This window comes from Apium graveolens, chromosome 4 (assembly GCF_009905375.1).
Source record: "Apium graveolens cultivar Ventura chromosome 4, ASM990537v1, whole genome shotgun sequence".
Taxonomy (NCBI): domain Eukaryota; kingdom Viridiplantae; phylum Streptophyta; class Magnoliopsida; order Apiales; family Apiaceae; genus Apium; species Apium graveolens.
Genome location: NC_133650.1, coordinates 256,896,544 through 256,918,480, shown reverse-complemented (window position 1 = coordinate 256,918,480; position 21,937 = coordinate 256,896,544). Strand labels below are relative to the sequence as shown.

Here is a 21,937-nt window from a genome sequence, read left to right as displayed (position 1 = left end):
AAATTTGTGAAATGATGCATGTTATATTTGATATTAAAAATTGAAAATTATATTTTATAAAATAGATATATTATTTTAATTTTAAATGAAAGTGACAGGTTGACAAGTGCAGATAACTCGTTAAATTATGTTAAGAAATGAATATCAGGCGTTCAGGTCTTCAGGACACAAAGGTGTATTATGTAGTAATATCCTTACACTATTATCGCTTTTTTCAGTAAAAATCAGTAAAATGTACATGTGCAATAACTGTAAGTAGAAAATTAGTGAGAGCGGGGTTGGGTGGCTGCTATTAGCGTATATGCATGCGTCATCAGTCTCACACTTAGCCGCCAATCTTTAATGGAACAAAAATGAATGATTGTGCCAAAATTAAAGCTATCTTGAAGAGAGGTGGTCGTGGTGTTATATTACATGTATAAGTATAAACACCACTGACCAAGTTCATCTTCTGCAAGAGCTGTATATGTAATATTCTCCAGCAGGCTTGAACATATGGAGGAGATTCAAGAACATGATATTGTTATAGTGGGTGGTGGCATAGCAGGTTTCACCACTTGTCTTGGACTTCACAGGTACTTTGTTTATCTCATCCTCTTTGGTGACTAATGACATCAGTGTTGAGGGATCTCTATAAAAAAAGTTACTGAATCATTGTCACTTGTCTTGGACTTCACAGGTACTTTGTTTATCTCATCCTCTTTGGTGACTAATGACATCAGTGTTGAGGGATCTCTATAAAAAAAGTTACTGAATCATTGTCGCCAGTTCCGCTGTACATTATCTCACCTAGGAACTATAGACAAACAAATGTAGTTGAGCATATTAGTAGTAGGAGGATTCAAACTCCAGACATCTGATATGTTAGAGCAAGTGCCGTAAGAAAAATACGACTTTCAATCTTTTGGCACAAAATAGTGGTTTTTGATGCTAAAATAGGACTTTTACTTAAGTGCCGATGCTAAAATGCTAATAGTTATTTCTACGTTCATGTGGATATTTCCCTGATTTTGTGTTTTTAGTTGGAAAATGATGTAGCAACAATGGTATAACCATCTAAGATTCTACGTCTACAACTAATAATCAAAATATGAATTCTTGTTAGTTATCTGTAGCTATGCACAGGAGAATTCGTTTTATCAATCTAGTTTTGCTATGCACTGGACTTGCTCAAAGACAACCAATTTTCTCCATACCTTAACTTTGATCTATCTTATGTCTCTACCAAAATCTTGAGTTGTTGGTAGAAGTGAATGGATCCTGTACTTTTTAACCATAAGCATGTATTCTCCTTTTTATTTACTGCTAGTATTGATAACTGAAAATTTTATAGGATGGGTTTGCGGAGCATAGTCTTGGAGTCTTGGGATAGTTTGAGAATAACAGGATTTGCTCTGACTTTATGGACCAATGCTTGGAGGGCATTGGATGCAGTTGGCGTTGGCGATTCCCTTCGAAAGCGATCTCTTCAGATGCAAGGGTAAAGTCTGTTTTTTGTGCTTCTCTTTCCACATGCATTTCTATCTTGCGATTAGGCTCAGATTTGTTGTATTGATATTTGGTGTAGGTTTACAGTAGCTTCCCTTGATTCAGATCTTCCACCTTCAGAATCGACATTAGATGCCACCGGAAAATAGTGAGTACTTTCTCTTTCCATTCCCTTTTCTCTGGTTACGTGCAAGTTGTATATATATGTTCATTGTGCTGTATGTAATCTGGAATTAATAAGAATTTTGAGCTTGATGATAGGCATCAGCACGAACCATTCACATATGGCAATCTATTGTTTTGTGCATTTTTTTTTACAATACTTGAATGCTTAGAGAGAGTCCTATATAAAGTTCGGAGCTAAAATTCTGATGCAGTGCCAACCATGAAGGTCGCTGTGTGAAAAGAAAAGACTTGCTGGAAACCATGCTTGAAGCGCTACCACAGGGGTCTGTAAGGTTCTCTTCCAAAGTCATTTGCATTGAAAAATCTGGACACTTCAAATTGATCCACCTGGCTGATGGTGCAATTCTTAAAACTAAGGTATACTATGTTCCTAGAAAAACTTGCTACTTTTCAATATGTCTTTACAGCTTAAAAATTGACTTGCTGCAATTGCGAGTCTAATTTTTCTTGCCAATTGTTTGCTGTTCTCTCTATAACGATTTATGTGGTGATTCACCTCTGTCCTAATGCTAAAAAAAGGATAGACCAAAAGCTAAAAACCTCATATATTCTTTCAATTAAAGGTGTTGATAGGGTGTGATGGAGTTAAATCTGTGGTTGCGAAAGAGTTGGCTCTTCAGGAACCCGTGAGTTCTGGGCGATCAGCAATCAGGGGTTTATCCGAGTTCTCAGATTGTCATGGTTTTGAGCCAAAGATCTATGTCCACTTTGGAAATGGAGTTCGATTTGGTTTTCTTCCTTGTGATGTAAAGTGTGTTTATTGGTTTTGCACTTTCACTCCCTGCCCTAAAAACAGTAAGACCATTGAAAAATTCACTTATTATAGATTTAAGATTTTGTTAATCAGGTTTACCATATCATTTAAACATCTTGAATTTTGTTCCAGCCAACATTTCAGATGAGAAAGCCTTTGAAGAAGATCCTATAAGAATGAAACAATTTGTTCTTGGGAAGATTGCTACTGCTCCTAGAAACGCTTTGGATGTGGTGGAAAGAACTGAACTTAGCCGTATCTCATGTGCTGAGCTGAAGTTCAGATTGCCATGGAACTTGTTGATGGGAAACATTACAAAAGACAATGTTTGTGTAGCCGGTGATGCACTTCATCCAATGACTCCTGATATTGGTCAAGGCGGGTGTTCATCGCTAGAAGATGCTGTTGTTCTTGCTAGGTGTCTCGGAGAGGCTATATTGGGAAAACCAAAATTAGATAACGGAGAGGTGAATGAAGAAGAAGAATATGGAAGGATTAAACAGGGTCTGGAGAAGTATGAAAAAGACAGGAGATGGAGAAGTTTCAATCTTGTTAGTACTGCATTTTTGTCAGGATATATACAACAAAGTGAGGGGAAGATTATAAGCTTTTTGAGAGAAAAATGGCTGGCCAAATACACTGCTGATGCTTTCTTAAGATTGGCAAACTATGACTGTGGAAAACTTGTCATAGCCTAAGATTAGGTTTCGAATTACTTAAAAGAAAGGTGGACTGATTAATTATGTTAAGGTGTTTATCGGAACAAGATCTCTGCCGCTACAAGTGAAGGTAAGGTCTGCGGATATCTTATCTCTGATAGCCTATTGACTCTATTCTAGAGTGGGATGCACCGTAACATTAGATTTGTTTGTAACAGTAATAATGTATGTTGTGGACTTGTAGCATTAGATATATACAATTGTAAACACATTGTACTTATTGCAGTTAATATCCTGATTATCAACTCATTAAGCATAATGCATCTGTGCACGTGCTTAATGAACATATTTACTTATTTTTCAGCACAATAAAACTAGCCAGTATGATCTTGCTGTTCTTGGTGGACCACCTTTTTTATCTACACCTGAATCTCTAATCCTAAGTAGTGGTCCTTCCTCTTTATCCGGTCCTGCAATTTATCTTATTCATGTACTAGGAGGGCAGCATAGTCTTTATATTAGTAGTTTGTTAGAGTAATGGACAAGGGGATGAGTCCTGATTATGTTATATAGTGCTAAGGGCATTGTATTGTCTCTTTAAGCTTTTGTAATCAAGAACATCAGGAATGAGATAATATCTTGTTGTTCCCAACATCTCAGCTTTTACCATCTTTTATCATGCTTTATTAAGTTAACATGGTATCAGAGCAAGCATGAATAACCTGTGATTCTTTGTTCTTTAAAAAGGATACTTTTCCTGATTTACATTAGCTCTTTTTCAAAATTTTGTGTTTGACTGTTGCCTGTATAAATTGAGCTTCTGTAATCTGCAAATTACTCAAGTATAGCAACAGGAGGGAGATTCACATTTGCTGATATGCAGAATCCTCTATTTTTACACCCATCTGATGGGCCTTTATCTATTAGTGTGCCCAAACTGGAAGGTGCATCTAATTACAGATCCTGGTAGAGGTCTTTTGAAATACAGCTCTCCTCAAAAAGAAAACTGGGCTTTGTGGATGGTTCAGTAAGGAGAAGCACTGATGATGAAACAATTGAAGTGCAGTGGGACACCTGCAATAATCTGGTAATTTTTTGGATTCACAATAATGTTTCTGAAAGATTAAGAAATCTATTCTTTTCATTAACTCTGCATGTGATATTTGGGCTCAACTTGACAAAAGATTTGCTCTTACTCATGGCTCTATAAAGTATAAAATCAGTAGAGATCTTTATGAAATGAAACAATATAATATGTGTGTAGCTGAATACTTCACCAACCTTAGTAGCCTGTGGGAAGAGCTTGACTCTATAAATCTATTGCCCAAAATAACCACTGTGACACCTGAAGTCAGTACTCTGTTATCAACTATTGAAAAACAAAAAGAAGAAACCAAGCTTTTCCAATTTTTAAATGGTCTGAATGATAAATATAGCCCACAGAGAAGTCAACTTCTTATGATGGCTTCTCTCCCCACTGTCGAAGTAGCATGTGCTGGTATACAACAAGAAAAATCTCAGAGAGATGTCTTAGCTGTCAATGAAACCCTTGATGTTGAAATGTCTGCTATGTATAGTAAGTCTGATAAGCCTTATTTATGCACTGCTTGTAATACCAAAGGCCATACAAATGATAGATGTTGGTCAGTGATAGGTTACCCAAAATGGCACCTCAAACACAAAAAACCAAACCCAAACTTTAGATCTCACACTTCAGGACCTAGGTGAAATAGCTCAAAACCTCAAAAAATGGCTAATGTTGCACAAGGACCCATAGACAAAACTGAGCAGCCCAACATTACTTTTACACCTCAACAACTAGAACAACTCTTCAAGCTATTACCTGGAGGCTCTTCCACAAATCAAAAGGAATCAATAACTGATGATGAAATGGAACATTGTTTTTCTGGCATGATAAGTTGTTGTTTCACTGCTGCTAAATCCAATCAATGGATCTTGGACTCTGGAGCCACATACCACATGACTAGCTCTCTTTCTAATCTTCAAAATCCCAGACTGGCCCCTGCTAATTACAAAATACACTTTCCCACTGGAGGAACATCAAACATTACACACATTGGCACTGTTCAGTTGTCTGGACTTGAGTTGAAAAATGTGTTGTTTGTGCCCAACTTTCAACACAATCTCCTATCAATTCAAAAGCTCACCAAAGACAACAATTATGCAGTTAGCTTTCAGCCAAACTCTTGTGTCATTGCTGATGCTGTCACAAAAGAAATTAAAGCTGTTGGTCAAGAAGAAGGGGGACTCTACTATCTGGTGTCAACTCAAACTCAATCAGCTATTCCTGATGACACATGCTATAGTGCCAAGATAAAGAAAAGCTCATAATTGACAACTCTTTGGCATAACAGGCTAGGTCATGCACCTATTTCAAAGCTCATCCACATACCAGAGATCAAGCCTTACCTACTGGAGTCAACAAAAGTGTGTGTCACATGCCCTCTTGCAAAGTTCACTAAGCTACCATTTTCTGTCAGCTCTTCTCATGTAGCTAAGGCTTTCTCACTTATCCACATTGACACCTGGGGTCCATATAAAGTCTGCACCAGAGAAAGGTACAAATACTTTCTCACTATTCTTGATGATCATACTAGAATGACTTGGGTTTACTTGATGAAATTAAAGAATGATGCCTTAGAAATCCTGAAGTCTTTCTGCAATTGTCTACACCTGAATCTCTAATCCTAAGCAATGGTCCTTCCTCTTTGTCCAGTCCTGCAATTTATCTTATTCATGTACTAGGAGGGCAGCATAGTCTTTATATTAGTAATTTGTCTCTTTAAGCTTTTGTAATCAAGAACATCAGGAATGAGCCATGCTTTATTAAGTTAATAGTACTTGCTTTAAGAATTGTGATATAACGGTGCATTTATTCGTTAGGCAGCCATGTTGTCCGTTTGATTTAAGACTCTCTCTGTGCAGACATTTGAACTGGGTTTCTGATCTATGCAGTTATTTTTTTTATATAATCCGTGGAGGATCTAATTCATATCACGAAGTATGATATACATATGAAGGCAAGTTAGCCAGCACCCACCGGTGTGGTAGATTTCTGTTGTAAGTTCCAGAAATGTGTTTCAAGAAAGATATTCTATGGGTTGAAGTGCATGACATTTCTAATGTCAGGTAGCCATGTTGTCTGTTTGATTTTAGAATCTTCTCTCTGCAGACATTTGAAGTGGGTTTCTAATGTCAGGTAGAAATGTGTATTAAGATTATTGTATAACTTGAAGAAAGATAGCATGGATAAAAGTGCATAATCTTCTGCTTGCCCTGTGTGAGTGTGCTTGTAGTTTGAGCCTTGTCAATGTCACTTGGTATTATATCATTGAGCTGATATAAAAAAGCTTGCTCTTTAAGAACCTTGAAGTGATGAGATAAAAGAAACCAACAGAAAATGATTGACATGTATGATCTGAACACTTCCATATCTCAGCCTCAGGCACAATGCAAAATGCCTAAATGTTTATTACAATTGTCCATCATAATTTTGGTGGGTATTTGGGTAATTTGTTAAAGTAGGTAGTATGAAGAAAAAAGCGATGCTTTGCTTCTTCTTTAGCTATACACCGGAAAATGAGGAAGGAATAGTCAACACAAATGATGAGCCGGTGCACGGCATACCTTACAATAAGTTGTACCTTTCGCCTTCTTATCAATCATTCCAGCATATATGCTGTCAAAACATACATATTAAACATTCAAGTTGACAATTTGTATCTCTTCCACCTACACCTTTGTTTACTCCATTTCCTTGTAGATGTTACTCTGAATGGACTTTAAAGCGCAAATTACACAATCGAAACGGGTACCAAAAATGTTGTATGCTAACAAGTCATGACCATTCTTGCAAAAATTGGAGAGAAATATGTCCGTCGACGATAGAATCCTGACTGCAAAAACTCGACATGAATTTTGCTGCTAATAATGAACTTAGATTGAGTAATGTATGACATAGGTATGTTAGTCATGCAGGCTTCGTATTAGATAATATAAGCACAAGTTTATTTATCAGTCAACCCCTAATGAACAATTTGGTTGATGGGTATGATTTATTTACGCCTGTTATGGAGGAGGAACCACGTGGGTGATGTTTGATTGATTCGTTTCTAAGAGAACGTGGAAATAATTGAAATGAGATTCATATGGAATTTTCTTCAGACTAACAATCATAATGTAATTAAAAAATAGAATCCTAATTGTAAAGCTCATATGTAAGCTTATTGCGTTGCAGAAGTTTAGTCCTATAAAAGCCACCAAATCGGTGTAAGTACATATTACATCAATTCCTGAACCTCATCTAATCTTCTTCCTCTGTCCTTAGCTTCTCGTCTACTTGAAGAAATGGCAAATACTGGAGTTCTTGCATTGGCGTTTCTAGCTACTACTTGTTTTCTCATCCATGTCGACGCGTTTGTGGCTTCAGGATGGTCAAGAGCTCATGCTACATTTTATGGAGGTAGCGACGCTTCAGGAACAATGGGTATGTAAAACTTAATAGTAACTCTTTTTTTTCAATTTTTTGTCCAAGTGCTGATAACTAGGAATGGAATCAGACGATGAAAGACTGAGATTTGAATTGAAACAGGTGGTGCTTGTGGTTATGGTAACTTGTACTCGACTGGATATGGAACTCGGACTGCTGCTCTAAGCACTGCTCTTTTTAACGATGGAGCATCATGCGGACAATGTTACAAAATTATATGTGATTATAAAGCGAGCCCTCAATGGTGTATTAGAGGAGTATCTGTTACTATTACTGCTACAAACTTCTGCCCTCCAAACTATGCATTGCCTAATAATGATGGAGGCTGGTGCAATCCTCCACTCAAGCATTTTGATATGGCTCAACCCGCTTGGCAAAAGATTGGTATCTATCGAGGTGGAATTGTTCCCGTAATTTACCAAAGGTATAGATAAAGATTAGAGTTTGAATTTTCTTCAATTCTGTATTAGATAGTTTGTGTCAGGAGACTAGTATACATAACTGTGTTGGTTGCTTCATTTTTGGATTCAGGGTTCCATGTGTTAAGCGTGGCGGTGTTAGATTTACTATCAATGGGAGGGACTACTTTGAACTTGTTTTAATAAGCAATGTCGGTGGAGCTGGATCAATAAAATCAGTGCAAATCAAGGGCACAAGGACCAACTGGATGTCAATGTCGAGAAATTGGGGAGCAAATTGGCAGTCCAATTCATACCTCAATGGCCAAGCTTTGTCTTTCAGAGTCACCACTACTGATGGAGTGACCAAGATTTTTAGCAATGTTGTATCATCCGGTTGGCGATTTGGCCAGACATTTTCAAGCAGTGTGAAGTTTTAGAGTGAAGGTGGGTAAAGAGTTCAGGGTTTCTCAGGCAGGGGTGTGCTCATTATTTTATTTAAGCAGCCCGCCATTTCTTGTATTTCTTTTACAAAATACGAGGTCTACGGACAAAGATCAGGATGTCTGGAGTGCCCATGAACTCGATTCTTCAAGTTCTTGTTATGTTTCTGAATTAGGACGGCCAAATATTTCAAAATAATCTTCACCGCTACTGAATTTACTCTGTATATCAAATTTTACACACTTTGTTACTCATTAATAAGAAGCATGACTATGCTTCATACATAGCAGTCAAATAGTTATTCTTCCCCAGCTTCTTCCTCATTGCTTGTAAGAAGAACATGTAATATATATACTTGTTTGATTAGTTTGAATATATAAAATCTGTTTCCTTTTTCTTTTTTAGTAACTCTTCAAAATTTATTTGTTCATACATTGTTAAATGGGGTTTAACTAGCTGTAGTTAATTTGAGCTTTTAAACCTTTAGTTTATGGAAAATGTAATTCAAATCTGAGCCTTCAATTATTTATATTTTGAAGCAGGTATAAAAATAATTAACTACTACAGGCAACAAGGTAGCTAGCCAAACTTCTACTCATATACATATACAGATATACTATTAGAATTTAACATATATATGCATGGGGTATCTCAGCAATTTGTGAACATCCTTTAAGATTACATTATGGAATTTGAAGCAAGCCCTCTCATGCAGTTGCAATGGATTCTCTGAATATTAAAACAAGCCATTATAATATGAAAGACAGTAAGTTCAGTAGTTGAACCCTATCCATCAAAGACATTTCTTAATCTTCTTGTACTTTGTAGGGTCAGTCCATCACTTTAAAGGAAGGCCATTGATTACTAGTATAGTTCCTTGCTTAGTTAGTTATCACCTAAACAATAAGCAGGATTAGATGGAAAGGTATCAGCTCTGAAGTGTCCTAATTTACCAAATTTAGTTGCACTTGGCAACCAACTCTGATGTCAACTCCATTCAAACCCCTTCTACTCTGTCTTTGGATCCTCTACAAATACTACAATTTCTTTAAGTCTCTTCATCCATTGGCAGACGAAGCAAATATCACATTTTTATATTAAGGTTTTATAATGGCATTCAGAGCAAGCATTTCTGTTCTAGCCTTTGCTTCTCTTTTCTTTTCGTTATGTTCTGCATTGAGTCCTAACTACTATGATCAGACGTGCCCACACGCTGAAATGGTCATTACGAATGCTGTCAAGAAGGCAATGATGAACGATAAAACAGTTCCCGCAGCACTCCTTCGAATGCAGTTCCATGATTGCTTCATTAGAGTAAAACTATTTCTTTATTTTTTAAAATTTATTGTTTGATTATTTCAAGTCTGCTAGACTCATAAAGGTTGTAACTGATGTAGGGCTGCGATGCTTCTGTGCTTCTTGATTCAACTAAGAAGAACAAAGCGGAGAAAGATGGACCTCCAAATATTTCATTGCATGCATTTTATGTAATTGACAATGCAAAAATGGAATTGGAGGCTTTGTGCCCTGGTGTTGTCTCCTGTGCTGATATACTTGCTCTGACAGCAAGAGATGCTGTTGCTCTGGTCAGTTGCCATTTCTTTTTTTAATAAGTTCCAACTTATTTTTGCTTCGTTTAAATAATACAACTACAACTCATTAGTGACAATTGTATTTCACAAGGAATCATTTTGTTTAAATGTCTAGTTATAGGATAGATATAAATGGAAATATATATGTTCTGAAACTGTAAGAATATGTTATTTGATAGTCTGGAGGGCCTACTTGGGAAGTGCCGAAAGGAAGAAAAGATGGAAGAATCTCAATTGCAAGTGAAACAAGGCAATTACCAGCTCCAACATTCAACATATCCCAGCTGCAACAGAGCTTCTCTCAGAGAGGACTTTCTTTGCATGATCTAGTAGCACTTTCAGGTAATCACGTAAAGCACAACTCTCAGAAACCCTGCCAATAACTTTATTGTTTTACTTGCATTACAATTGTCAATACTTAGTAGTAACATGTACATGAACTTGCATTATGTAGGAGGTCATACCCTCGGATTCTCTCATTGCTCATCCTTCCAGAATAGGATCCACAACTTTGATGCTAAACACGACGTTGATCCGTCCATGCGACTCTCATTCGCAGCCAGCCTTAGAAACGTTTGCCCTATGCATAACAAGGTGAAAAATGCAGGTGCAACCTTAGATTCCACGACATCTTCATTCGACAACATGTACTACAAATTACTTGTTCAGGGAAAGAGCTTGTTCTCATCAGATCAAGCTTTACTTACTGAAGGAAAAACAAAAGGACTGGTTTCAAGCTTTGCTAGCTCCAAAGAAGAATTCGAAAGAGCATTTGTCAAGTCCATGATCAAAATGAGTAGCATCACTGGTGGCCAAGAAGTGAGGCTCAACTGTAGGGTGGTCAATTAGTATATTTGATTAACAAAATCAAATATGAACCTTCATAATTATTTTGTTTGTTTTTGGAGATCTCCGTTTGTTTTGTTTCATAATTTGTAAATGTTCGAATTTCTTTCCGGTTTTCATTTGATTTGATTTCATAATACAATTCACAAAAATGTGGAGAAATGTATTTGATTTTTTTTTTTACTGTGGATGGTCAAACTTTAATATGCAATGCTATACAACACTTATTGTTGCAAAAACTGAGACATTCAAATGCACATCCTTTGCGTAAAAATGAAATGGTTTTTGTGGCCACTAGCATACAATAATTATTAAAAAAATGTATAAATTTAGATTAATTTGAATTCAAAAAACGCCCAATCTAAATTGTCAATATGTATAGATTTTCGTATTGTGTGCCCTATAAACCCCTAAAATGAAATACATAACAAAAATTTATGAAGTCAATAAATATGCAAGTCTTTGGGCCACAAAAAATCCTTTACAATAATCAATGACACAGTTCATCAGGCCTAAAAAAGAAAAAGAAACAAAAAGCCCATTGGGCTATTCTCCTAAGCCTACTAAACTTTGTAAGGTAGTACTCGCCGCCGTAAACGTACTCTAAATATCGGCGCCGACAAGAATGAACTCGGAGCTTGAAACACATAAACTAACCGATGAAGAAGAAGAGTTAAAGAAGCTTCTCGTGCCAGATGTCGCCACTCTCCCTCTTAATCCTCCTTCAGCTGTCCAAACTAATTTTGTCACCTATTTTGCTCCCGGTAATTCCCTACTTTTTCTTATATTTAACTTCTTTTCTTACACGAAACACGAACGTGATTGCCTATTATTAAACTCTACGTGACTGTTTGGTTTCTGATATTACAGATTTTATCAAACCAGGCCACGATCAGTATGTTCATCGCCATGCCAACGGGTACCATGATTTTGAGCCTGTATTTATATATAATAATTTTGTATAATTTATCTGTGTAAAGGTTATTTTTAGGAAATTCGCCAAAAGTTAATTAGGAAATTAATAGTATTGACTTATAAATTACTAGTTAATTACGAGAGTCAATGTGGATGCTGAAGATTATTGGAAATGACACACATTTTAGAGACATTGTATTAAGTAGGTATTGATAGGAAGGGCGGGTTCTTTCCCGTTTTCCCGATGCTGGTAGAAAATTGCTTGGGAACATTCTCCCATTACTCAAATATTGAAATGACAATATGCTAATCCAACATTGATCGAGATATTCTAACTACATGATGCAAATCCAACTGTGGTATGTTTGTTTTAGATTTTTATCAATTGGTGAGAAATCAGAAGTTTCAACACATTAGGACTGATGGATTTGGTTATGAATTTAATGAACACAAGGATATGAGAGACGTTTTTAATTTTAATATTGGAGACATAATTTAATCAAATCTGAGATGATATATGGAAGAACTTCATTAACCACTGAAAGTTATCGTGACTGAGAAACCAAGGTTACAAAGATAAACAGGTTTAAATATTTCATCCATCACTCCTTCGGCTCATATATGGACAATGTTGTGCATAAAATCTGTCTCTCAAACTAATAAAAATAATATTCTCAATTGTACACATGGTTGTTGGATTTGCATTATGTCACTTAGTCACCATTCCATCAGTATCTAATAAGATAGGGTACTTGAGAATATCCATATGGGATTATTTTCTGCATAAGCATTCACTCTCTGAACGCATTCTATGGTTTCTGGGCATCACAGTATTTATCAGACTCCAACTATGTATTTTTATCTAATTAACTTTGGGGAAATTCCTAAATGGAGCTTAGATACCTTTTTACCCATATATATAATTGTGTTTTGTCAATCAATGTTCAATAAAAAACTTAGCTTTTGTAATATGACTGTATTTTGAGCAGTTTGTGTGTTATTGGATTGGCTTCAACTCACATTGCCTTTAAGGATGAAGGAGGCATTACATCGGTTGATTTCAATGTAGGCAAGTCTGATCGCAGCGGAATTAAGGTCACTGGAAAACGTAAGAAGGTACTGTATAGCTTTTTGATTTTATTTTTAAAACAAGTATTCAATTTTTTTAAGTAGGGCTGCAGAATTGAACTAGGGAGTGGTAGTACTGCAGATTTATAATGTACACTACTCTGTTTTGTTTTTCAAGCTAATATCAATTAATTTTTTGTTTGCTGCAGAATGCACAGCATTTCGAGCCTAATACAGCGTTATGCAAAGTATTGACAAGTGATGAAACGTCATACATTGTGAGGTAGAGTTTTGTCTTCTATGTTTGCTCTCCGACTTCTTATATTTTTTTGGCTTTGTGAAAAACCTTTGTCTACAATGCCTCTGTACCTTTTTAATCCTTTTAATTTCTTGGCTGAATTGACATTAGTATATTTTGACAGATGTTGTGTAAAGGGTTCTCTATTAGAAGTTAATGAGCAGTTAATGAAGCAACCAGAATTGCTTAATTCATCAGTAAGTTAAATTTTATGTCTATCTATTTGCTTTAAGATTGTACATCTAATAGTCATCATAGTCCCTATTCCCTAAATTAAATTACTATGAAGGTTTCTTACTCCACATGTGTATTTATTAATTCAGAAACATAAGTTTGGGCCTTTTGGCGATAAAATTTCTTAAACAGCAATTTATGTGGGTGTTAGTATTTTTGGATGAACCCTTTTTCATGACGGGGCTGCTATCAGGCTATATCCTATCAGATATGCGGAGTTCTTACTATTACCAGTTGTTCATCTAGCTGTCTAAGGATGGAGCTTCGTTAGATTAGAGCCATAGTGGCTAGTGCTTAGCTACTAAACCCTTATTTACTAATAAAATCTTGAAAGAAAAGGGAATAATGCTAGTCACACTCATAAATGAGGATTGAATAACATATTTTGCTATCCTTCTTCTTGTACCTACCGCATATTTTAATTAATTATAAAATCTTCAACATACTGTGTAACTTTTTCAAAATGTGGAGAAGGAAACCGATCTTTGATTGTTTTTTTTGGTAAAGGTCAATTACAGGATTTAAATACTCTCTCTCACACACACGCACTCCTGCACTGAAATTTGAACTTTTTTACCAAGAGAAGAGGGGTATCCGCTAGCTAGTTTATGCCCCGCAGATCTGGATGCAGCTTACACGCTTCTCAGCTTATTGCATACTCCTCTTAGAGGTGGTGTGTCATTTCAGCTTTGCAACCTTCATCTGAACACCACTCTTCTATATGCGCAACTGCATAGTGCATACCTATATGTCGATAATTAATAATACGTGTTCTGGTAGTTATTTTTTAATCCTTATCTCATTTGCATTGTTTGGTCTGATGAGTTGCAGGCCGACAGAGAAGGATATGTTGCTATTATAATGCCAAGACCCGCAGATTGGTTAAAGGCCAAGGCTTCTTTGCTCACATCTGAAGAGTACACGAAGTTGAGAGTTGATTGTATTACCCAAGGGTCGTCTATCTCCTAGTTATACATGCTTCACTAGATATAAACTCCAACTGGAGTAACCGGAGAGCAGCATCCAGCGTCTAAAGGGTCGAGGAAATTTCTTTTAAATTCCATAAATGATTCGATGGCTTGAGCAGCTGGGGTGCGTGAATGGGGAGACCTAATACAGGGATATTGTTTAATTAGGAAAATCATGTTAAAGGCTGTTGAATTTTGATCACATTTAGTTTTCTTGTTACCCTGCATCAAATGAGTTTTTTGATACAATGTAAGAAATTCAATTTTTTTGGTTGTAATAAATAATAAATCACTTGCTGATGACGGATGTTTAATTATGTTGCTTTTCATTGGAACTGAGTGACCCTGCATGATGATTGATGAACCATACAGGGCGAGGTGGTTCAAAAACTCACAGAATTGAATACTTAATCTGAGGTGAACTGCTTCATTTATTACCATGTTTTTTTTTCAAAAACTTACAGATTTAATTCATTACTCAGAAGAATCAAATAGAAGTTCCAAGTGTCTCCAACATACCAGGAGGCATATAAACATACAAAACTGTTTGAATATGATACAGTTTCTTGTCATAATAATCTTTAAACATTAAAAATGCCCCACATGAACTACAGGCTAAAAATAGAATTCTATAATCAAATTATTTACAATTTGATTGTGCAACACCACGCATCAGCTCTTCTACCACTAATCTTCTTGATCTATTAATGGTGAGAAAGCACAGGTAGATATGATCTTCAAGCTCTTCTAGCTGCTCCAAGAAGCATTTTTCTTCAACACGAAACTCCTTTACAACCTTCTTAAGCAACTCAATCTTACCATTTCTAACACACATGTTGGCAATGGATTTTCTGTGTTCAATCTCATCATTTAGTGTCTTCACAAGCTGGCTCATCGTGTTAAAATCATTTATCAATATGAAAACCCCTTTTGCTGCAACATCAAGTTGTGCCAGGATCCTTTTAGCCGAATTCCCCTTGAACAAAACCTCTGTTTTCTCATTCCTAATTGCTCTAATCCTCTTGTTCACTGTATTAGATCCTAAAAAAGATGCAAGCAATGCTGGAGTAGCTACAATTCCTACCATGGCATGAAAAGCGAGAACTAATATAGCAATTGTTAGTGCTGTGTAGGCAACAACAATCGAACACCCTACTATTTTCTTGAGAAAGTTTCTCATTTTTATCCTCCTTGTGATTTTCTTACACTGCATCATAAGTCTGTGCAGCAAAATGTTCCTGCTATCCTTGTTATCTCTGAACTGAAGTGAGGGAAGGCTTGATAAAGGATTCTTCTTCAATGCAAAAGAAGCAAGCTCTGAAATAATAGCTTTGCAATATTGATCATGATCTTCTCGAGCCCTTTTGCCTAGCTTGATAACTCTTGCGATCATACCATGATTAGCCCTTGCTTGATGGATGCTGTGGAGTAGAAGCTCACACAAATGGCATGATTCCGCAGTTAATTTAAAGTAATCAATGAGAAGAGGGTGTAGATCATAGCCTTTGATTATGTCATCTAATTTCTGAGGTCGAGGTTCTAGTAGATCATCGGAGAGATGAAGGAACAGAGGGATTGCAGAAGACGACGAACGTGAAGAAGAAGGAGATGCTGCTGATGTGTTGTCTACGTTTTTTATATCCATCTGGCCCTGAATTTTAGTGCAGATATCAGCATAAGATTGCGTTCTGAAAGCTTCCTTGTACTCCTCATTTACATTTAGCTTCTTCTTATCTTCACTTTGTTTTCTACACATACCTGATAATATCAGAAATTACATGCAAATAAGGCTCTAACACAAAGCGATCGATCCGTTATCAAACAAGATACAATTAATCAAAATACATGATATGTGAGATGTGAAATGCTAGAATTTTCAAAATAATTGAGAAATGGTTGTGTATCTAACCCCCATACGAACACCACAAATAGAACACACATATTTTACACGAGTGAGTTTAGGACCCCTAACCGTGCACCTTAGTTTAGAAACTCTATTGTAATATCCCACCTGTGCATCGATAACGATAACAGAATTTAAAGTCTTTATATACACAAGTCAAACATAATGTATACTAAATTGTTAGTTTTTTCGGATTAACGTATGCATTCGGTTGCGGGGCCGTTTTATGTTATATCTACACTATTACAGTAAAACGATGATAAATTGAAAATTTTGGAAGCAACAAGGAAAGAAGAAGATACCTGAACATATAAAAGAATGCTTCATTAACTTGAACCAAATCCCCATGCTTATGAAACTTGACTTGAGGAAATGAAGAATAAGTTTGATTGAAGGAGTAATCATAAGCTGAGGTGCAAAGGGTTTATATACAGAGATCCACGTATAGAAGCAATTTACAGCTGGCTGCATTCGACGCCTCAAATTGGATTAGATACATGTAGATTTTTATGTCTTTAGATACAAGGTAACGTATACAGTGGCGTTAATTGTTGGCCTCACATGTAAAATTATTATAGCTTCTCGGCAAGTATATCTTATCAATCAAGTATTATCACCTTGCACTCCATTTACAAATTTCACTTCTATCCATTCATTCTAGCCGCGTGTAATTAAGGGGCCGCTTAATCGTATTTACTGTGTTCACGCATTACTGCTCCCTCCATGTCATGTATCATGTATTTGTGTTAATTTTGACCATGAGGTCAAATCCACTAAATTTTAACCGGGTAGTTAAAACAAATTTAAAAATTATTCTGAAAAATTAAGAATAATACTAGAGAATACAGAATAGATAAAGAAAATTGTTAAAAAATGAGATAACATGAGTGATGTGCCACTATAACATAATTTAATTGGTGTGTAAATGTATGGGGCTCATTTACATTTAACCAATAAAAAATTAACACATATCATTTTATAACTATTTTGTCAACTAGTTTAGTACCCCTACTATTTTTCAAAAATCAAATAACATATTTTTAGGATAGACAAAATATTTACTTTAAACAGATGCTAATGAGTATTCTTCGACTATATTAAAAAAATAGTTTATAATAATATAATTATTTAATTATATATTAAATACAATTTGCGGTCAAAATTTGATTAATTTGACAAAAAACAAGTTAAAATAAGACACGTAAACGAGTTGGAAGGAGTATATTATAATATTAAAATTATATTTTTGTAAGTAAAACAAGGAATATTTGTTTCGTTAAATGGTTGTCAGTTTAATACAATAATCACAACCTTTAGATTTTAAACCTAATAGAATGAGAGCCGTTAAATATAATTTAAAATTTTATTTTATTTGTATAAGTTATATTTTAATATTATAGTTAAATATAGTGATGTTCGCGATGCGGTGTGATTCGATTTGAGCTAAAATCACAAACCAGACCGTATGTGTGAGTTGGGTTGTTGTCAAACAAAAATCGCACCACGCGAATCATTAACAGCATCGCGTAAATACGGTGCGGTTTAAGAGGTTTGAAAAAATAATTAGTAATTATTTATTAAAAATTACAATTTTAAATATTTATTATTTGAAAATGTTTACATTTAAAAAAAATTTAAAAATATTATATTAACTATAACATTAACAAATAAGATAAATTGAATGAATCACTAAAACTATAAAAGTTTGAGATATACTACCGTCGGATGAAATCAAACCAAACCAAACATACCCGGTATATCCCGCTTAACGCAGGGTCTGGGGAGAGTAAGATGTACGCAGCCTTCCCCTCATTCCGAAAAATGAAGAGGCTGTTTCCCGAAAGACCCCCGGCTTGTGTGTGCGTGTTAAAAATATGTAAAAAGTGAAAAGAATGATATAACATCTACGCAAGAATTAATACTCACTTCAAACAAAAAATTTGATCACTTAAATTGAAAAAAGTCGAACAAACCTCAGCCCATGGTATAATTCACATGGGACTTACCTAATTATTTATTGTTTGTTGCTTGGTCCCCGGCAAGTTGCAACCAATCGGGTAAGAAGTTTGAAAATCCATTTCAAAATGGGTAATGATGAACAAGTACGTATACATGTGTGATTGGTAAATACAAAAAATAACCGCTCGAAAGAAAGTTGTTTCCTCCTTGATCTTGATCTTGTAATAAGTAGTGCAAGAAAAGAAAAGTTGAAGATGAAGATGGCGGTTACGTGAATAGCGCGCTAGAGAGTTTCCCCTATCTTCAATTTGATATAGTTACATAGAAATCAAAAGCCCCAAATAAAGAATCATGCATCAGAAAGGGTCTTCCAAGTTTGGACAGGATGTGGAGAAACTTGTCAGAACAGAAAAACCAGTGAATTGAATAAATGGAGGCATGAAGAGCGGCCAAAGCGGTTTCATACACATATATATTGTCGTTTGAAAACTATATCAATCAAACATCTCGAAGAAAATGAAAAGGGGTGTTAATTAGGAAAGTGGGCAAGTAGGATTTAGGAAAGTGAAACAAATTGAAATACGCAAATGTTAGAAGAAATCTGGGTCCGAGGAGACTGGACTCTAATTACAGCAAAGCGATTTATCAATTTCTTCCCAATCTAAACCCAAATTTTTAACTCCATGTAAGCGATGATTATACACAATTGAAAGGGATTTGTACTTGGCGGTTTGGAAGATTCTGGAAGACTTAATGGATAGGGTTGTTTCACCAAAAATCAAATCGATAATTCGAATTCCCAAAGAAAGAGGATAATTGAATTACCAAATTCAACAACTAACATGTTAGGCACAAAGCATGCGCTAAATAATTTACGCAAGTATACGCGTTCGCAAGTAATATAGAATGATTTCTAGTTCGTTCTCACAGAGACTCTGATTAATTATATCTAATTAACACTTACTCATCAATGTCAAGACAATAACAATTAAGGTTGGTTAAATAATAATTACTATGAGAATTAAACACTTAAATTAACAATATTAAACACACATGAGATCCTGACTTCATTACTACTTCATTCAATATTTATTGTTATTACCCTTAGCATGTAATGATGATGATATTAATCGAACAACACGAAACTGATAAACGCCAACTTTCGTTGTACGAATACCATTCTACCAAGCATCCACAATTAAGATAGAAGTTGAATAGATATCAATTATGTTGAGTCCTATATGTCTACATAATTTGACAACATAACGATTTAAGCGCAAGTTATTCATGATGATTACACAGGGCAAGTAAAACGGTTAGAGTTACCCACTAATCATGCATACAATACATGAACCTATGCTAGCATGACAAGTTCTAAATCTCAAGATTCACTGTCGCTTCACAAGAGATTAACATGTTATCTTACATGTTCGTGACGCACATAAGACGGATAAGCACAACCTATGCTAGATATCATACAATCACCACATACCAAGGTAATAAACAATTAACTAAAGAAATCCATAGTAAATCCGCTAGGATCCCATGATCACGATTAGCCCATAATAGAACTCATCTTTATCATGGGTTCATATGAAAGCATGATAATAACACAACGATATAAAAATTAAAAATACTTAATAAATAATGAAGTACGTCACAAGAGTATTAAGGTTCAAAGTATAAAGAAAACTAGCATCCACTGTTACAACGAATTAAAAGAATCACAAGATAAACGTATTCTTCCTCTTCTTCGTTGTTGCGTGCTAAAACGGTCTTCTCAATCTTCTTGCCTTTGCTCTTGATTATCTCCTCTATTCTGAAGTAAACGTCTTCCCATAAGGTTTATATAATAGCCCAAGAGAACCAGCGCTAACAGAAGCCCGATTGGACTCGAATTAATAAAATCCAGAATATGAATTTTCGCCCACAGGCGGCCGCCTGCATCCCCCACGCGGGCGCCTGCTAGCAGGCGGTCGCCTGCTACTAGCACGCGGGCGCCTGCAACCCTTCTGGAAAATTCCTTGAATTGCTTCTGTTTTTGCTGATTTCTTCGCTCATCACCCCTAGACTGATTTCAAGCACTTCCTTAAGCTTTATTCAATGAAAACCACCTATCAAAGCAAGTTATACCCTGAAATACAAAAACACTAGAAAACGCGTCAAATACACAAAATACTCGAGTTCAAGACACCAATTCAAGCCGCTATGAGACGCTCTAAGTGGTATAAAATGCCACTTATCACAACAGTAACACAACAAAAATCGGGTAGCACAACAACACGATTGCGAAGTGAAACAAACCAGGAAATAAGACAAACGCAACACAACAATCATATCACAATAGTCACCGGAAAAACACAGGTGGCCAAATGTAACAACCCAAATCTGGGGTCAATATTTGGTGTCACGAAAACAATCTTTACATAAAACAAAAGAATATTCAATTAACCCCTTTAATCCGGATCGTTTACAGGTTTTGGTATGAAACAAGAACTAACCCTTTACACCTCACAATAACTAAAATACAAGTGTAGATACCTTTGGACTAATGCTCTTGTTGCATTCTTCTAACACCTTCAACCTCTCGCAGCGGAACTTTCTCTAACTTTTGCTGTCTATCAAAGCTATTCACTTTTATCGTTATCTGTTTCTGGCAGAAATAAGAATTTACAAAGCAAGAGTGAGCCAAAAATGCCCAGCAAGTATATAATTTGAGTTTAAAGCATTAATATCAAAAGAAAAACTTCCGGACAAAATCTTAAAACACTTATATTTATCTGAGTAAGTTGAGCGAATAAACGTTGGCTGTCACCAGCCTTTAACTAAAATCCAAAAATGACAAGCGATTCCCCGATTCATCTCCTGAATTAGGGTTTTGTCCGGTTTTGGAATCATAAAACCATTCGAGAGAGAATGCCATTAATGGTGATGTTATTCCCAGTGGACTAACAATGAGATTTACAGAAGGGGGGTTGAATGTAAATCTCAAAACTTTTTCAAGTTTTGAGCAGTTTTTAAGGTTAAGTGTTTTAGTGAGCAAATGTGTGTGAATTATTTGAAGCTAATGCAGACAGATATATATTCAAACACAAATGTAAAGAACACAGAGAACTTAAAAACTTTTCTGGTGGATTTGTTGTTCCACCAGAGATGTGTTATTTCAGAAAATCTATGATTCAAAGAATTAAATCACAGCTGCTTCCTAGTACAAACTAGATGATTTTCTCTCTGGATTTTTCTAAACAGCTCTAGAAAATTTACATATAATTACTAGTTGCTACTTGGTTTATATATCACCAAGTTTATAAGTGAAGACAAAACTGTAAAATACAATTAAAAGGCTCTTCACATGTTTCTTCTTCATTTCTCTATCCAATGCAATTTAGGTTTAGCTGTTAATCTTTGAATACTCCCTTGTTTGCACCAGAATGGAAATGCTGCATTTTCTTGATTCCTCCTAGAGGCTGCCACATTCCAGTTTGTCTCTGTCAACCCATGTGCCTCTGTCAGCTTATGAATTGTCACTATCAACTGCTATTGAACTAAGCATCCATTGAAGCTTTCATCCGTTGATGCCTTATCCGTTGATGCTTTATCCGTTGAAGCTTTATCCGTTGATGCATTAGCAGTTGAAGTCTTTATCCGTTGAAGCACTTATCCGTTGATGGATATTCTCTGTTGAAGCTTTAGAGACATCTGTTGAAGCTTTGTT

The 21,937-nt window shown here is 35.7% G+C and overlaps 5 protein-coding genes across 8 annotated transcripts; 4 read left to right on the top strand and 1 right to left on the bottom strand.

Moving 5' to 3' along the window:
• The first annotated feature begins 324 nt into the window (after positions 1 to 324).
• Positions 325 to 3,484, top strand: LOC141720849 (monooxygenase 2-like). 2 transcript variants are annotated; one of them, XM_074523493.1, is made up of 6 exons: positions 325 to 575; positions 1,334 to 1,480; positions 1,568 to 1,636; positions 1,866 to 2,031; positions 2,238 to 2,469; positions 2,561 to 3,484. In XM_074523493.1, the coding sequence occupies exons 1-6, from the start codon at positions 496 to 498 to the stop codon at positions 3,124 to 3,126; spliced, it is 1,260 nt and encodes a 419-aa protein (XP_074379594.1). In that variant the 5' UTR covers positions 325 to 495; the 3' UTR covers positions 3,127 to 3,484. The 2 variants fall into 2 exon arrangements, with proteins under 2 accessions (XP_074379594.1, XP_074379595.1); XM_074523494.1 differs by having other exon boundaries at positions 542 to 679.
• A 139-nt stretch (positions 3,485 to 3,623) lies between these two features.
• On the top strand, positions 3,624 to 8,843 carry LOC141720850 (expansin-A11-like). The gene is made up of 4 exons (XM_074523495.1): positions 3,624 to 5,666; positions 7,436 to 7,594; positions 7,700 to 8,021; positions 8,129 to 8,843. The coding sequence occupies exons 2-4, from the start codon at positions 7,456 to 7,458 to the stop codon at positions 8,433 to 8,435; spliced, it is 768 nt and encodes a 255-aa protein (XP_074379596.1). The 5' UTR covers positions 3,624 to 5,666; positions 7,436 to 7,455; the 3' UTR covers positions 8,436 to 8,843.
• Positions 8,844 to 9,490: 647 nt separating this feature from the next.
• Positions 9,491 to 11,105, top strand: LOC141717110 (peroxidase 64). Its single transcript, XM_074519223.1, has 4 exons — positions 9,491 to 9,753; positions 9,837 to 10,025; positions 10,211 to 10,373; positions 10,486 to 11,105. The coding sequence occupies exons 1-4, from the start codon at positions 9,550 to 9,552 to the stop codon at positions 10,878 to 10,880; spliced, it is 951 nt and encodes a 316-aa protein (XP_074375324.1). The 5' UTR covers positions 9,491 to 9,549; the 3' UTR covers positions 10,881 to 11,105.
• A 304-nt stretch (positions 11,106 to 11,409) lies between these two features.
• LOC141720848 (uncharacterized) lies at positions 11,410 to 14,660 on the top strand. Its single transcript, XM_074523492.1, has 6 exons — positions 11,410 to 11,641; positions 11,748 to 11,796; positions 12,782 to 12,908; positions 13,070 to 13,143; positions 13,283 to 13,355; positions 14,224 to 14,660. Exons 1-6 carry the CDS (start codon positions 11,503 to 11,505, stop codon positions 14,359 to 14,361), a joined length of 600 nt encoding a protein of 199 aa, XP_074379593.1. The 5' UTR covers positions 11,410 to 11,502; the 3' UTR covers positions 14,362 to 14,660.
• A 192-nt stretch (positions 14,661 to 14,852) lies between these two features.
• Positions 14,853 to 16,998, bottom strand: LOC141720847 (UPF0496 protein At1g20180-like). Of its 3 annotated transcripts, XM_074523489.1 has the most exons (3): positions 16,566 to 16,995; positions 16,270 to 16,371; positions 14,853 to 16,118 (listed from the first exon to the last, which is right to left on the bottom strand). In XM_074523489.1, the coding sequence occupies exon 3, from the start codon at positions 16,114 to 16,116 to the stop codon at positions 15,001 to 15,003; it is 1,116 nt and encodes a 371-aa protein (XP_074379590.1). In that variant the 5' UTR covers positions 16,117 to 16,118; positions 16,270 to 16,371; positions 16,566 to 16,995; the 3' UTR covers positions 14,853 to 15,000. The 3 variants fall into 3 exon arrangements, with proteins under 3 accessions (XP_074379590.1, XP_074379591.1, XP_074379589.1); XM_074523490.1 differs by lacking the exon at positions 16,270 to 16,371 and having other exon boundaries at positions 14,853 to 16,108; positions 16,566 to 16,998; XM_074523488.1 differs by lacking the exon at positions 16,270 to 16,371 and having other exon boundaries at positions 16,566 to 16,991.
• Positions 16,999 to 21,937: the final 4,939 nt, after the last annotated feature.